The 16,564-nt window shown below is 47.2% G+C and overlaps 1 protein-coding gene across 2 annotated transcripts in view; it reads right to left on the bottom strand.

The window, feature by feature from the left end:
* Positions 1-2,289, bottom strand: part of ETV6 (ETS variant transcription factor 6) — a 123,661-nt gene extending 121,372 nt beyond the window's left edge. For both annotated transcript variants that reach the window (XM_036401413.2, XM_036401412.2), the window contains exon 1: positions 2,130-2,289. In XM_036401413.2, the coding sequence (XP_036257306.1) occupies positions 2,130-2,162 (33 nt within the window). In that variant the 5' untranslated portion in view covers positions 2,163-2,289. The remainder of the gene's footprint in view (positions 1-2,129) is intronic.
* Between the last annotated feature and the right edge of the window lie 14,275 nt (positions 2,290-16,564).

A 16,564-nucleotide genomic window follows, 5' to 3' on the forward strand; every position in this document is an offset into this window, starting at 1 on the left:
AGAAAAGAACAAGAAAACAAGAAAACACACCCACCAGCACCACGGCTTCCCGTTCACAGGCTCCCAGTGAAACTTTCTGACACCCATGTAGCACAACACTCCCCTACTTTTCAGAACAAGGTAGCAAAGTTGGGGTACTCTGAGCAGCTTTTTCCCCTGCCTCAGTATCACATTCCATGCCATGAGCCAGACTGGAATACTGAAGAAACTATCAGCTACACTCACATAATCAACTACCATTTAAACAGCTCCTCTTAAATCCAGCTGCTGAATGCAATTACCTTTACCACCTGGTTTAAAAAAGTGTCCAAAAACCAACAATAGTTAGAAAAGCTGAAGGGAAAGCTACCAAGAACAGTTAGACTGGTAAAGAAATGCTTTCATTCAAAGTTCACATTTCTGACTGCAAAGTTTTAATTTTAAAATTTGAAACTGCTAAAATAGCCAGTAAGAGACAAGCCAGTAACAGCAGTTTCTACATGTAGACAAAAGGTACATTAAAAAATAAGCTCAGATAATGATGTTTACAATCAGTCACTTCTAAAAAAAAAAAATCAGTTTTCTAGCAACTGCTGAAATGTAATGGAAATGTGCCATTTGTTAATGTCAAGACTGAAGGAAAAGTTTGTATCTCTCCAGTTAGGAAACAGATTATTTACAGTATGATTCCTTAACATACCTTAGTGACGGTGCGTAAGGACCAGTTTTACAGTTCCTAAAATCAACAAGATAGTTGTTCATCTCAGTAAGAGCAGAAGTAAGCCTCCTATTTTCAAAATGACACGTCGAAAACAAGGAAATACAGCTCATATGACACCACTTTTTCATTATATTTGTGTTCTTTGGTCCAGAGAACACATCCTACCTTTCCATGGGGTTTACCAGAAAAAAACTAGCAGCTAGATCTCATTTTATATATCTTTAGGGACCCAATGAGTTAATAGAACACGTTTTGCCTGCATTAGCATTTCACCATAGAGTAACACACATACAATACCCCGTTATCCAGTTTGCCTGTCTGTGTTACGAAAAGTCAAACTAGACTCTAAGCCACGAGACTTCACGGGACACAGGCCTGATTGCATTTAACTCAGCAAGAGAAAATACACCCAGAAGTTTTCAAATTGTGTTCCCACCATACAGAATGCAAGACTCCCCCGTACGCACACGGGACAAGCAAACAAAAGAGCGTAATGCTGAATAAGTGTTTATTCCAGGCTCTTCCCCTCAGAGAGACTCTGGAAGTCACCTCTTTCTTCTGGGCAGGGAGAGACAACCACTAAAGATCTCTTTCTTACTTGGGCACAGTTAGTCAGGAGCAGAAGGGAGATTCCTGGCTTGCAACAAGACAAAGCGACTCCTAAATAAAAGGCAAAACCGGGGAGTGAGGGAAGGCGAGAGGAAAGCAGTGGGCTGCTAGATAGGAAGGGTCTGGACAAAAAAGGAAACTCAATTTTGTTTCCATTGTCTCAGCTTCATGCCGCCTCCACTAAAAACGATAAACTTCCCGGGCTAAGCCCTTCTTCAGCAGGCCAGGGCACGGGGAAACAAATCCCCCAGCCCCTGCCGGAGCGGGGCCGGGCGGGCAGCCCTGGCTCTCCTACCTGCCACCGGCAAGCGATGCCAGGAATCGCAACCACTAAAATAAACAGCAGTAATACGGATAAGAGGGGGAAAAATATTAAAATTCAGTAAAGACAGAGAGAAGGAGACAGAGAGAAAGACCCACGACCCACTGCAGGCGGAAGCAGGAGCGGCTGCATCTCCCCGACGGCAGGAAACTTTCTACGAAGTTGCTGGCGGGGACGGCGGGCAGCCAGCCCCGCGGGAGGCCGGGCCGGGCTCCGGGGCCCCCTTAACGCTCCGTGCCGTGGGGAGCCACGCCGGCCGAGCCGGGCCCGCCGCCGTGTCCCGCCCCGGGCAGCGCAGGGCGCTGACAGCCCGCGGCACCGCGGCCGGAGCGGCGCGGGGAGCGCCCGCAAACGGGGGCACCGACCCCCGCCCGCGTGAAAAACACCAGAGGGAAAACCAGTTATTTCCACCAAAATAACCCTGGGCAAACCACGGCGAAGCTCACCGCCGCGACCCGCGCTGACAGGGGCCGGGCGGGCAGAGGGACGGGGCTTTACCTTGATGCAACACTGAGCAGGAGTCTCGGACATCTCTCTTGAGGGACTCGGCGGAGCCCGACGGGGCAGGCGCGGGCGGGCAGACGGGAAGTTCTCGGGCTTTCCCCACTTTCCGCTCCTCTCCCGGCGCGGCGGCGCGGCCCGACCCGGCCCGTCCCCTCAAGGGGAAGTGGCGGCCGGGGCCGGGCGCGGCGTGGCCGGGGTGGCGCGGGGGGGTCGGGCCGCGGGGCCGGGGCCGGGGCCGCTCCTCGCTGCTGCCGCCGCCGCCGCCGCTCCCCGCGGGCGCGCGCGGCCGCCCGCGCCCCCCCACCCCGCGCGCGTGTGCCTTGCGCGTGCTCGCGGCTCCGCGCGAGAGGCGATGCGCGCGCGCGCGCGGGAAGAGGGGAAGAGGGCGCGGGAAGGGAAGTGGGGGGCGGGGGGGCGCGGCCCCGGTCCCCGCCGGTGTTTTCCTTCCTGGAAAAGAGAGAAACCGAAAGGCGGCAGCGGGGGCCGGGCCGGGCCGGGCACTGCGCCCCGCCCCGCGCCGCCGCTCATTGATCCGGAGTTTCGGGGCCGAAACTGACGTGGGTTCCCGGCACCCGCACCGCCCCTTAAAGGGGCCGCGCCGGCAGCGACCGCCACCGCCGGCCCAGCGCCCCCCGCCCGCGGGCGGAGCGGGCGTGCGGCTGGCTCTGGCCGGGCCCTGGGTGCGCTGCGGGCCGGCCAGGGCTGGGGGGAGGCTGGAAGGGCGCGGCCGGGCCGTGTCGCCGTAGCCAAGCCGGTGCCGTTTGACACCGCGCGGGCCCTTTAAGCGCCGAGCGGCGGTCCCGGGGCGGGCAGCGGGACGGGTGGGCCCCGGCAGCGCTGCGAGCTTTGTTCCGCCGCCGCTCGGGCAGCCCCGGCCGGGGAGCGCAGCGCGGCCGCTGTGGGCACGGGGCGTGTGTGGAGGCGCCACCGGCCCGGTCCGGTCCCCGTGCTCAGAGCCCGGTCCGGTCCCCGTGTTCAAAACCCGGCCTGGCCTGGTCCGGTCCGATCCGGTGCCTGTGTTCAGAGCCCGGCCCGGTCCGGTCCGGTCCGGTCCCCGTGTTCAGAGCCCGGCCTGGCCTGGTCCGGTCCGGTGCCTGTGTTCAGAGCCCGGTCCGGTCCGGTCCGGATGCCCGTGTTCAGAGCCCGGCCTGGCCCGGTCCGGTCCCCGTGTTCAGAGCCCGGTCCGGTCCGGTCCCCGTGTTCAGAGCCCGTGTTCCGAGCCCGGTCTGGTCCGGTCCGGTGCCCGTGTTCAGAGCCCGGCCTGGCCCGGCCCGGTCCGGTACCCGCGTTCAGAGCCCGGCCTGGCTCTGCGTTCGGAGCCCGGCGCGGTTTCAGGGATGTGTCTATCACCCGCAGCGGGTAGATACAACCCCCTGCCTTGTGTGTGATTCCCATCCGCGATGGGGTCAGCGCCCGGTTCTGCCCGGCTCCTGCACGGCACAGCTCCAGCCCTCGTGATGGGAGCAAAAAGAGTGGGGAGAAAGTGAGAAACCCCTTGGCCATCTCTTTGTCCAAATCTCTCTGTGATTTTACGGGCAGTTTCTGGGGTCCTGGCTGGCTTTTAGATGCACCCGCTTTATTGCAAGGGCTGAAGCTGCCTGGGAGCAGGGCCAGGGCACTGCTCTGTACCTGTAGGACTGCAAGGCAGAGCTACCTCTGGAGTCTGCTGGAAGGATGCTGTGCACTGCCATAGGGGAGGCTCCTGTAAGTGATTTGGTGCTACCAAAAATGGCAAATGAGAGGGAATCCAACCGCGGTGCTCTCCGAGCAAGGCTTAGCTCATGTTTCATGGTGCCTGCCCTAAGCGTGGTGTGCTGGCGTGATGCAGAGCTGGTTCACCTGCATGGCCAATAGGCCAGACTGCTGTAGGCATCCCTTGGTCCATTTTGCAAACCAGGACCTGCTCTTTTCAGCCTCTTACAGCTTCATTTTGGCCTTAAACTAAATGAGGGACGGTACTATCCCCTCCCAGCCTAGCAACCAATGATCCTTTTTAAATATAGGACCAACTCAACAGTGAAGGATTCATATTTACTGTGTTCACTCAGCACAGATAAACTGATGAAGTAGAGCTGTTGCTCTTCAAAGTCATGGAATCATCAAGGTTGGAAGGGTCTTTCCAGACCATCCAGTCCAGCTGTCAACCCAGCACTACTGTATCCCCTAAATCACTAAACTGTATCACTTGGTGTCAGATCCAGATGCCTTTTAAGCACATCCAGGGATGGGGACTCCACTGCCTCCCTGGGCAGCCCTTTCCAACGCCTGATGCCCCCATACAGTGACATTTGTTTTATTTTCATATCCAATTAAAAAATCCTGAGTTTCAATTGTCTCCCAGCTGCCTTAAAAGCTTGTACAGAATCTGTTACCTGGCATGGCCCTGAATCAGATGTGTTCCATCCTACAGTGCCACTGCAATCTGGTTTTCTCCACAGACATTCTGGTGAAGATGTGCATCCCAAGTTTCAGTTTTCTGCCTGGAGTTTCATCCTTTCCTTCTGGGCTCACTGATAGCTGCTCTTCCTCAGACTTTGATTTATGGCCCTTATAAATACAGGCCGTGATCCATCCCCTCAAACCTCTCAACCAGCGTGGATGGTTGCAAGTGTCTGTCCAAGACCACAACCTGATTTAGAGCTTGTAGGATGTGGGGTTATAATTATTAAAGTTTCTATGGCTTATGCTCATGAGAAGATCCCATGGGAAAGGCAGAGCTGCAGGCTGGATGGCTGGGAGTTGGTTGAGGGGTGAGAGGCCTTTATGAGTGAGGAGGGAGTCAGTTGGAAGTGAGATTATCATGGCTGAAGGAATGTGTGGACAGTGTATGAGCAGGAGGCTGACTGGATGTGGAGAGCAGCATGGCAGCTGAGCCAGCCAATGGGTGCCTTCTTTCTGGTGAGTTCTGTTAAGTCTCAGTTTGTCAGGTTGAAATTAAAGGTATAAAAAGGGGCCAATTTTTACAATAAAGAGATCTCCTGCAGATACATAAGGGGGTCCGTGTCACTTTGTTGTGACACTGCTACAAGAGCTGTTCTCTCTCAGCTCATTCTGTTTGTTTTCTCCAATACTCCACTAAATGTGAGTTCAATGGATGGAAACTAGAAAAGGGAAGGAGAGAAATGGTGAACAAGGCCACAGCCATGACTGGAGCATCTCTTCAGCCACAAGTCAATCCCATTGAAGTTGCTGTAAGAAAGCTGGGAAGGAAATGTGGCTGCACAAAACACACCCCACCCTGTGGTGTGCCCTTGCCAACAGAAGCAGGTTTGCCTCAGCCATGCTGGCTAGGTGCTACACACTGTGACTGGAGAACACCTTTGAACCCTTTGAACAAGGAGGGCCAAACCCTGTGTCATGTGTTAGCTTTTCTTCTTGGTTCTGCCCTTGTTTCTCTGCCCTGATTTCTTGCAGCTCCTCTCATTAGTTGCATCTCTTGAGACCTCAGACTTTAAGGTACTGCCTGCTCTGGGCAGGAGAAGAAAACTGCTACCAAATCTCCTGGTGTGCAGGGTGGTCCATGGTTGCAGGACAGTTGTTCTGGTTTAAAAGGAAGAGGAAGCTGCTCGAGCTGTCAGCTCCCCCTTAGATCTGTGCCACGTGGAGATTGCACAGAGCGGAAAGGAAGTCCATTACCTCGCATTTAACCTTGAACAGGCTCCCAGTGAGTTTCTTTCCCTCTCACCTAGAGGCTACTGCTTAGCTTATCTCCAGGGAGGACCCATTAGTTAGGATTTATGATCTGGCAGAGCCACCTGTCACCAACACTCCAGCCAGAATTCCCCTAACTTTTTGTTCAGATGGATGTCAACAACACTAACACAGGCAAAAGGTACCTGTGAGGTGAGGCCAAGTTCCCACCTTGCTGAGGGCTCTCCCAGAAAGGGAAGGTGGGTGGTGTGCTGGGGGACAGCAGCAGGATGAGAAAATCAACAGACTGAAGTATGTTTTTCTCATAGTGGTCTGAAAAATCTGGCTCTAGATTGTATTGGTATTGTATTTTCTGGCCTAAAGATTGTCCCTGAAAACAGAGCAAACCCTGAAGTAAAGGAGACAAACCACCCTTTCATTGGGACTTAATTTTTCTGTCCACAGCAGTGCATCTGCCCAGCAGCTTCCATTGATTCTCTGCCACCTGGGCCTCTTTCACAGCCATAGGACTCCCAGTGTCTTCCTACTTGCACTTGCTCAGCAGCTAAACCAGGGGTTTTTCATATATCCAAGAAGGATGTTGAAGCCTTTTTTCCAAAGGAGTTAGACACTTGACTACCTACATCGAGCTGAAAGCCAAGGTTTTCATTCTTTCTTTTGTGTGTACATTCCTTCTTGTTTTTCTGGTTTCAGCAGTGTACAGCAACGCCTCAGATGTTTGCAATAATCATTGACTTTTATTAAGGAGACTTTGTTCATTGTAGTATTTTTCCTTTCCTCTTTTTATTTTCAAACCAGTCATTACTTCCCAGTGCCCAGTTATCATTAACTCACTCTACTGCTTCTCCTCTGTTATCTTTTCCTTCCCTTTATCTTTCCCCAGCACAACTTAACTGACTCATTTAGTGCTCACTTGTTTGCCTCACTTGTATTACTAGTTTTATTTTTGTCTCCCAGTATTTGAGCAGATTTAAATGTGACTTGATGGGTCTGCTGACACTACTGGGCCTCAACAGAGATGACTCTTCCAAACTGAGGGACAGAATAACAACAAAGCACAGGAGGAGACAGGAAATTCACAGAATATGCAAGGACATGTTCATTTTAGAATGCAACTGATTTTTTAGTCTTGAGGGCTAAAGGGAAATCCATGAGGGTTCGTACACAGAGATGCTGTGGAAGTGATTCTCATTGCACATTTAGCACTGTGATTCCTTTCCCTCTTACCAAATCAGTTTCTCAAATTAAACTGTGTTTTATGGCCTTAATATGCATCAGTCATGCTGCTTGTCATCATTAGCAGTAAGACTAGCCTTCACTTCATGTTATCAGGCAAGTCAATAACATGATATCATGAACATTTCCAAGATTCAGACAGGTTTCTTGTGGTAGAAGTCCCAAATCCTTGACTTCTTAGGAATAGTTATGAAATCCAGTCTATACTGTTAGAGTGAGAATGCTATATCCACTTCATTTGCATTCTTGCAAATTGGTTCATCTAAGATTCTAGTCTTACTTGAGATTCCATAGTCAGGCTCTATGAATAGGATAATATAATTATTTTGATAATAAGTTTGTTTTGCTTTGATTTGATTTGGTTTTAAGTCAAAATAGCTATATTTGTGCATTCCCCAAAGCTGCATGCACTTTGATATAAAGATACTTAGGTATACTGAGAGTTTTCTTAGGTACTCACATCACTTTCCCATTTCAGAAACTCACAACAGCCAAACTAGAAATGCAAAAATGCTGGTATGACACCTATTCATCCAGCAGCAAATATATGTAAAAGAAAATAATGCTGAACATCATTCTTGATGGTCTAAGCCACATCATCCTCACACATTGCCACATATTGTATTATTTTGAATCATTTAGTGTATTGCTTCTGTAAATAGGAGAAAAAGTTTTCTATTGCTCCAAGTGTGACTCTTGTGCTTGAGAAAGAGAAAAGGGAAATTGAGAATTGTACTGTTGTTCAAAGCAGTGCAGCATTTTCTGAGAGACAAGTTGGTGGTCGTGTTTGAGAAGTGGACTCCATTGCAGGTCCCTGTTCAGACACGTGCTGACAATGCTACTCCTGGAACACATGCTCAAGTTGTAGCACATAAAAATGAGGCAGTGAGTGGCCCTGACAAAGCTCCTGAGAGCATTGACTGCAGTGACACCAGCCTGGCAAAAGCTAAACCTGACTATCAGGTTAGTCCAAAATGCTTGGGACCATGGGCCCCTCTCATGCTGCTGTGGAACGGTCCCATGGCACCATGAGCTGGTTACAGGCAAGTCCTTTTCTACCTCTCCTACTGTTTTGGTTGCAGTGTGGTGCCACAAAGCAAAACTTCCGGGGCTAAGAGAGTAAAAGATGTAAAAGTACCCCATTGCACGTTGCTGGGCTGTGCAGCTCATGGCACAGCCTCCTTTGACTGTGCCATTTCTGTGAAAAGGCACAGGAATACATAATCTGTATGTTTGTGTGTGTCCCTGTGTTTAAAGCCAGCTCAGCTCCCCTGACTGTGGTCTCCCTCAGAAGAGACTGACAGGGATACCTTAAACTGGAATCTTTTGGTTCCTCAAGGGCACAGATGCAGCTTGTCCCTTCAGCTCATGCTGGCAGTGTCTCTTCCTCACTGAGGAGGAGTCAAAGAGTCAAAAGCCTTGGCCAGGTGCTGCTCCTTGCTCTGCCACTACAGAATCTTGTCCCAGCAAAATGTGTGGAAGGCCCAGCAGGCATGCAAGGACCAAGGAGTAAAAGTAGGGTACTCCTGCCTTTGGCTGGAGATGGACAAGGCTGGGCAGGCTGTATCAAAGGAGGGAGAGCAGCCCCTGGGTGGAACAGGAAGGGGAAGGTCAGCAGGAGGGAGCTATAGACAAGCTGGGGTAAGAGGCTGGGCTGCACCAGGCAAAATCTCCCCACTCCACCTACTTTAGCAGGGCTGGTTGTTTAAATGGAATTTAAATCTCTGCAGATATGTGAGGAACTTCCTGGCATCACCAAAGACGTGCAGTGACGGGGCAGGGCTGTGCTGGCCAGGCTCAGGCATGGGCACAGCCAGAGCAGGGACCACAGAGAAAATGCTGTAAACATGGGCTCATCATGGGCTTTGCTTCTGCAAAGCACTGGTAAGTAAGGGAAAGCAGAAAAGGTTACCAAAAATAGGATTTTTGGAGGACAATTCTGCAAAGCACTAGATGCCCAGCTCCCAATTTCAGGCATCAGAAGCTATTACTTTTGTGTTTGGTTTATTCACAATCCAGAACAGTGAAGTGTGTGTCAGTATTTACAGCCTCTCGAATTCAAAATAATGAGTCAGCTGCATCTCACCTCAAAATCACAAGATTTTCAGGGGAAAATGTACTTTGGAAAATTCCTTGAATTGTATGTGTATGTATTTCATTACCTGCCTCCAGATTTTGTCTTGTAAAGTACGTATTTTCAAACTTCCCCCACAAATTCTGAATGCTAAAAAAAAGTTCTTTCTTCTCTTTCATTCCTTCTTCTTGCTTCTCTGTTATTTTTCTCTATTCCTTTTTGCCTTTCCACCTTTTGATTTCATATGTATAATTAAATTATATGGACCAGAAAAATTAAGAAGCAGTAAGTTATATTATGTAACTCAAGGTAAAAGTAGAAAAATCACCAACCTATACTTTGTTACTGTGAAACATTAAAAAAAAAAAAAGGAAGAAAATAGAAACTGAACGGACAGGGTTCAAATTCTGTGTCAGGTAAGTCCAAATTGATTTCTGTTTTGCAGGTCCTATGGTTGATTTTTACTTCTTCAGTTCAGTCACCTCAGCTGCAGAGGTGAGGCAAACTTTTCTAAAAACCCAATCCTCTCTATTAGTAATATTTTCCCAGTCCCACCCCTCCTTCCCTCCTTTTTCAGCATCATTTTCTCCACAGGGTGACAGGATTACAGCTGTCGTGCCAGTTCCAAGTTGTGCTGTGCACTCTGTCATCAATGTCATTGTAACTCTGTATCTTGCTGGCAGTAGAAGAGTGACACAAATTGTTTTCCTGCCAGATAAAAATTGTCTAGTAGATTTAATGCTCATAACCTAATGTGAGGAATAATATTGTATGAGCAACAGCAGTCAATCTGCTCATACTGGTATTGTGTCCCCTGGTATTGAGGGGAAAAATTGAGCCTGTGGAAGGCTCAGCACCTTTCTGAGCAGTTCTGCAGACTTTGGGACCAGTGCTTACAGCTGCAAAGCCAGTGGGCTTTGTGAAAACTCAAGCTTGGAAATAGAGAAGGAAATGGAAACTCAAGGCTGAGAGTTGTGTATGCTCAGCAAATGGTACAATGAGACCCTGGTAGATAAAAAAATAGCAACACAAGTACAGCTTGTTGCACAGAACTGTGATTTATCTGCTTTTATTTTCAATAGTTCCAGTGGCATCATGATGTAGGATTTTATAGCCCATTAAATCATGCCTGACATTTATGGATGTAGTTTAGAGTGCATGCATTATGGAGAGTTAGTAGCCGCTCCCTGGCTGAGCAGCAGTTTCCACTTACAGGTCCTACTCCATCCTCACATCCTAGTATACCTTGAGCTCAGATACAGACAAATACACTCCAAAGAAAAACATTTTGGTGAAGAACACAAAAGATAAACAACTTTTCTGTTCCTATTGGGTTTGGACTGTCCTAATCTGAAGTGGCCTTTTTTTCTGTAGTTGTCTCCCATTCCCAAAGGCACGTCTTGCACCCAGAAGGGTTGACTGCAGCTTCTGCAGGCACTGCACATTCTGCCACCTCCATCAGAGCAAACAACTGCCCCCTCCCAGGAAAGAGGCAGCAATCAGCCCAGGCTGCTGATGGTTTTCTTCAGTGTGTGTAGGGAGTGGCATAATTAAGACCGGAAATTTGAGCTGACCCCAATATCAGCTTGGCAGGAGGTGCTGAGGTGGGTGGACCTGCATGCCAAGGCCTGACCTGGGCTGTTACTTAGACAGTCGTGGGATAACCACTGCTGCCTGCCCAGCGTGTGGTTCACTGCCCCTTCCCACCAGAGCTGTCCCTGCAGCTGCTGCCCAGGAAGGCAAAGGCTCTGTCCTGGGTTGTACCCATCAAGGCAGGCTCAGAGGGCACCCAGGAAGGAGGAGCAGGGAGGGCACCTTGAACTCCAGTCCTGTCAGCTGTAGAGGAAGGGAAGAGCAAAGCAGCTGGTGAGGTTGGAAAAGGCATTTGTGATGAGGACCAGGATTTTTGTTCAGAAGAAGCCTTGGCAGCAATTTCAGGGGGGCAGAGACAGGGAGAGAGTGATCAGATAGTGGCTGGATAGGCTGGACCTTGACTGGATGGAAATTCAGCCTCCTTGCCTGTTATCCTCACAGTCAGGGAGACTCCTCTGTGTCAGAGGATTATGGCACAGAGACCTTTGTGACCAGGAGGAAGGAAGGCTTTAGCTGCCTCTGGAAGATACTTCCCGATGCCAGAGCCTGAACTAAGTGCAGATTGCAGTGGTCACAACTACCACAGCGAGAGATAAAGTCACGTTTCACTCTTAGATACCATCTTACAAGTGGTAATTAAGCTTTTACAACATCCATGTGAGGTAAGCACACAAGAACTGCTCCTATTTTAAAGCTAGGAGAGGAGAGAGGGTGAGTGCCGTGCCGAAGGCCGGGTGCTGACTCAGTGGCACTGCCACCATCACCAACCAGGAGCTCCTGGTTCCCACCCTGGCCCAGGAACCACGGCAGCCTCCCTGCCTAGAGAAGGAAGTGAGCTGATTTTTCAAGCACTTTGATGAGGGAAGGAAGGTTAGAAATAGCCTGAGGCTGTTTCTAGAGAAAGTGTCAGGGCTGAGGGAGAATTGTGGAGGAGGGGAGCAGGAAAGGGGATGGTGGTGAAGGAACTGTTGATACAAATGGTTATGAAGGGAAAGGCACTGACAAATCAGAACCCAACAATAGGAGGAAAATGGGTCTGTAGATGAAGTAGATTTTCTTGAGAGAGGCCTTTGGGACAGAGGAGAGGTAGCAGCAAGAGGAGAAAGAGCAGCAGTGAGGAGGGAGAAAAAAAACACACTGAGAGTGTGCATGGCAGCATTTGGAAGTGTCAGGAGACAGATTAAAAAAAAAAAGCCACCAAACATGGGGTCTTACAGTGCCTGGGCAATTATAATCACACTATTGTGTCTTCCATAGCAGCTGGAGATCTCAGAGCCCTCCACAGAGCATCATCACCTTTGTTTCATCTATGGGAGAATGAGGCTCAGAGCAGTGAAGCCACCTGCCTATGGTCACACAGCAAGGCCAACACATTATTCTGCTTTAAACTATTACAGTAAATGCAACTGGAAATGGGAGAAAACAGACAGGGGCACACAGTTCTCACTGGCATTGGAGAGAAAAAGAAGAGATGATTGATGTCAGCAGCCCAAGTTTATTTTTATATCTCTAAAATACATAATGTCACATAAAATGACATTTGGACCCTCTATGCTTTAAACTACAAGCTAAGCAATACTAACAGTCAGACACACCACCATATGCACAATTACATGTGCACACAACAGTTCTGATGTTAGCATTAGTGTGATTTGTGCCCTTTAACAATTTTTTTTCTCAGTTTTCCAACCTGCAGAAAAATTAAGGTAACCTACAACTACAAAAATGGAGAGATGTGTACACCAGAAGACTTCCATGACACCAAATATTGTTACATTCCCAAAGTCCTTAGAGATAGAGAACAGAATGGAATAGAATATCTCGGTTGGAAAGGACCTGCAATTGCCTGGAAGCTGCAATGACCACTCTCGTGGTGGAGTCATTGCTTATGGTAGTTGTGTGCCATGGCAGAGAAACTATAAGCCTGACAGCCTGTGGCTGTCATATCAAAAGGAGCATTCTCTGAAAAAGCAGAAGCTCAGAAAATTGCCAACAGCCCTAGTCTGAGCTAGCATAATGTTTTTAGGGCCTAGAAAAATGACATGTTTTTGTAAAAGCTCCTCTTCATTTAAAAATCTCCACCTTTCCTCACCTCTTCTTTCTTCTTTTCCTCACAAGAAATGAAAAGATGCAGCTATTTTTAACCATCGTTTGAGGAGGATAGAGTAGTAGGAGCTGTGCAGTGCTACCACCCTCTGGCCATTGCCAACAGCACCATCCTCCATCTGCAGAACTGCTCTGAGCTCCATCATCTGCCTCGCACACCTAGGGGAGATAAATGCTGCTTTTCAGTGCCCACAGCAATGAGAGACAGTGATTTACACCTTCTGATGCAGCTCTACTCAATGCCTGTTTGGGCTGCTTGCTTTTGTAAAGAGATCTCATCAGGGTGAAGATGCAAAGGTCAAACACTTCCAGATGTGTTGGTGCTCTGCAGGTCCAGCTCACGTGCCCAGTGGGTTCATCTCCTACCTGCTCATATGCAGATTCCAGGCAACTGCAGGTCCCTTCCAACTGAAATATTCTATTCTCTTCTATTCTCTTCTATTCTCTTCTATTCTATTCTATTCTATTCTATTCTATTCGATTCTATTCTATTCTATTCTATTCTATTCTATTCTATTCTATTCTATTCTATTCTATTCTACTCTCTCCAAGAACTTTGGGAACCTAAGTTTCCAAAGCTACCCTTTGGAAAAAATAAGTCCAATAGCATCTCTAAAACTTCTCAAAAACAAGCTGACCCTCCTTTTCCTCTCATCTACCCTCCTGTCCATAACCAAGTGCTCATTTATTTAAAGAACAAAAAGCTATCAGGAAAAAACACATCTAATATGCCCACCATTTTGCTACTAAAAATATGCTTCCCAAAATTAAAACCTGCAGCTCTTGACACATAAAAACTCATTTTTCTTACTTCCATCTATGAGAGAGATCCTGGCTATCTGCCCAGATGAAGACGAAGCCACAGCAAACTGTGGCATCTTGCATCACACTCTACAATAGCCAAAACTGGCATGTCACAGTGTGTGAAAGGGAACAAATTCCAATGTCAAAGGAACTTCCTACCAAGGCTGTACTTTACTTTGGTTCCTCCCTGGACAGTAAATGTGAGTCTTCAGGTGACAATATTGTGCAAGTAAATCTACTGCCTCTCAATGCCAAGGTTGGACTTTGGGGATGCTGCTGCTTAAGCCATTTTCTGATGCTGATGACATGATGCATTCAATAATAATGATAATTAATAATAATAAACACAAAACCCCCCAAACCAAACACAAGAAACCCCACATACAATTCCCCCCCAACCTGATCATCCAGTATTGAAAATTACGTTCACCAGTAAAAGATTTCCCATGCTCAGCTTATTTGCTCAGATAATGTGTGTTCCTTTTGGGAGATGAATGCATCACATTCTCTGAACCTGAGAGAAGCAGTGAGAGAAGCAGAGAAAAAATTGATCAAAACAATTCTTATCTCATTTGCTGCTCCTGTGTTGTGCCAAAGTAGAATGCAATGTGGAGGTTGTTTACCCAAAGTGATGGTGTTTTGTTTCCTTGGCCTATCAGGGCCTAGTGCATGTCCAGACTGTCAGTCAGCAGACAGTCACAAGATTTTGTTCAGTTGAGTTCTTGTGCAGTGTCAGTTTAGATCTAGGCTAATATAGTATATAATAATATAGTATAATAAAGTAATTAATTACTCTTCTGATATTATGGAGTCCTCATCATCATTCCTCCTGCCAACTGGGCAAAATTTCACCGATACCATCTCATTTATTATATTTGATGAAAACTCCACCACCTCTTCGTAACCAAGTTAAGGGATTGGATTCTCTCACTTTGTGATCCCAAATCCCTCACTAGCAGACTGGGTAAAAGCATGCACAAGGCTGAATCCTTGTGCTTCACAGGTAGAAGTGTCTGCCATCAAAACCTGCAGAGAAAGCAGAGATGGAGAGAGCATGTTCTAGATGTCCCTCCTTGGTACACCTTCCCACAGAGAGTCCTTTCTGAAACCTTCTTACAAATTGGAAAACCTCAAAATATCTTTGCAACATAAATAGCATAGTTGTGGGTTTGTTTTTTTTTTTTCCCTGTCCAGTCCCCCTACTGTCTGTCTCCAGAGATCCCAAATGAACAGTCTGGCCTTTATATTGTTATTAAGCCCCAAACCCTTCTAGCTGACCACCAGCTAGCAAGTCCAACCAACACAAGACAGAGGAAAGGATGGGGGAAAAAAAATCAAAAAATGTTATGGTTGAAAGATACCAAATCTGTAATGAGGGAAAGTGAGGAAAATCACAAGTTCAGGCTTTCTCCCTGAAAACACTTGCCACCAGCTGTCTCTATTTAAAATGCCTTGTTTGATGCCAAATGCCACATTATTTTATAAAGAAAAAAGAGAAGTTGATTGAAAAGTTGCTTCCTAGTTTGTGTAAGAGAACTCAAATCACTTAAAACTCTAGAGGTCAGTGCCATGAATGCTTGATGAATGACAAGACTTTCTTCAGTTTGCTTAAGAAAATGTATCTTTCTGGATATGTATGAGTGCTACACAAGAAAGAAAAGCTTCACTCCAAATAAAAATCAGAAACTGTTTTTTATGAGATTTTTCACCTCTTTTCCCAATCAGAATCAATCACAGAATCACAGAAGTTGCTGATGTGGCATGATGAAGATAGACAGATCCATGTGTCTGACAATTCTATAAAAATACCACTATTCCTTGGATGCAGTGAGCCACCATGGGTGAAGTGCCCAGCTGGGCAATTGTCCTTCAAATGGCAATGGGCAGCTGATAAAAAAGACAGGAACAGCTCCTCAATCCTTTTAAACAGGCTCATGATTTTAAATCAAAGCTGCCACTTTGCCCACTGCTGATTATAAATTTGCCCTGTGTGCCTGGGGGCGTTGGCCAACCCCAGAGTGCCAGACCTACAGCTGTCCCAGTGGCAACAGCAGAGATACAACAGTGCCGTCCCCACCTCCAGAGACCAGAGAACACAAAAACCTGGGGTTTAGTGCCTTCATGGGGGCATTTGCACCTGAGCTCCCCTCTCTGTTCCAGCTTTCTCACCAAACTAAATTAGAGTAATGGTAAAGCAGCTGAGCAGGGACAGATGAAAAATACAGCATGGGAAGTAGATATTATCATAAAGCAGGAGAAAAGGTTTAATTTTTTTACTCTATTTACCACCCTCAGAGACACAAATTCAGAATGCACATAAGCCATAATAAAACCAGGTCACATGATTTGAAAGGTGAACGTTTTTGAATGGATCTGACAGGTGCTAATGGTGATTTTCGACTGAAAAAGAAATCCTGGAAGACAAATTGCTTGTTAAACCAGTCTAACAGCATTAATGTTTTCTAACAGCATTGCTTTCTGGAGCCAAGTGTTGCAATATATAAAGTGTCATGCTACCCTTGTTTAGGAGAAGATCCTTATGAATGTGATAATCTTTTAAGGTCCCATTTTATCCTATAATGTGCTGCAGCCCATGTTTCCTATGTATGGGTCATAATGAGATTAGTACAGTATAAATCTTCGTGCAACTTAAATAAATAGTCTCTCAAGTGTCTCCCATTAGAAATATATTGTTCTGTATTTGCCTACAGGCACTGATGTTGCATCCCATAATTGTTGAGTATTTATCTGTGTCATATTACAAGGCATTTTATTTAATTTTAAATGGGAGAGATTAATCTTTTCTTTGTTTTGACCATGATATAATTTGGTTAATTACCATTTGTTGGATTATTTTTCCATTTGCCATAAAGCCTTTCAGTTAGTATTTCAAAAGTAGCCCATACAGAGTTGCCTTTGGCAGAGTTATGGAGCAGTCACTGACTCAATACAGAGATCACTGCTG

This window comes from Molothrus ater, chromosome 5, assembly GCF_012460135.2.
Source record: "Molothrus ater isolate BHLD 08-10-18 breed brown headed cowbird chromosome 5, BPBGC_Mater_1.1, whole genome shotgun sequence".
Taxonomy (NCBI): domain Eukaryota; kingdom Metazoa; phylum Chordata; class Aves; order Passeriformes; family Icteridae; genus Molothrus; species Molothrus ater.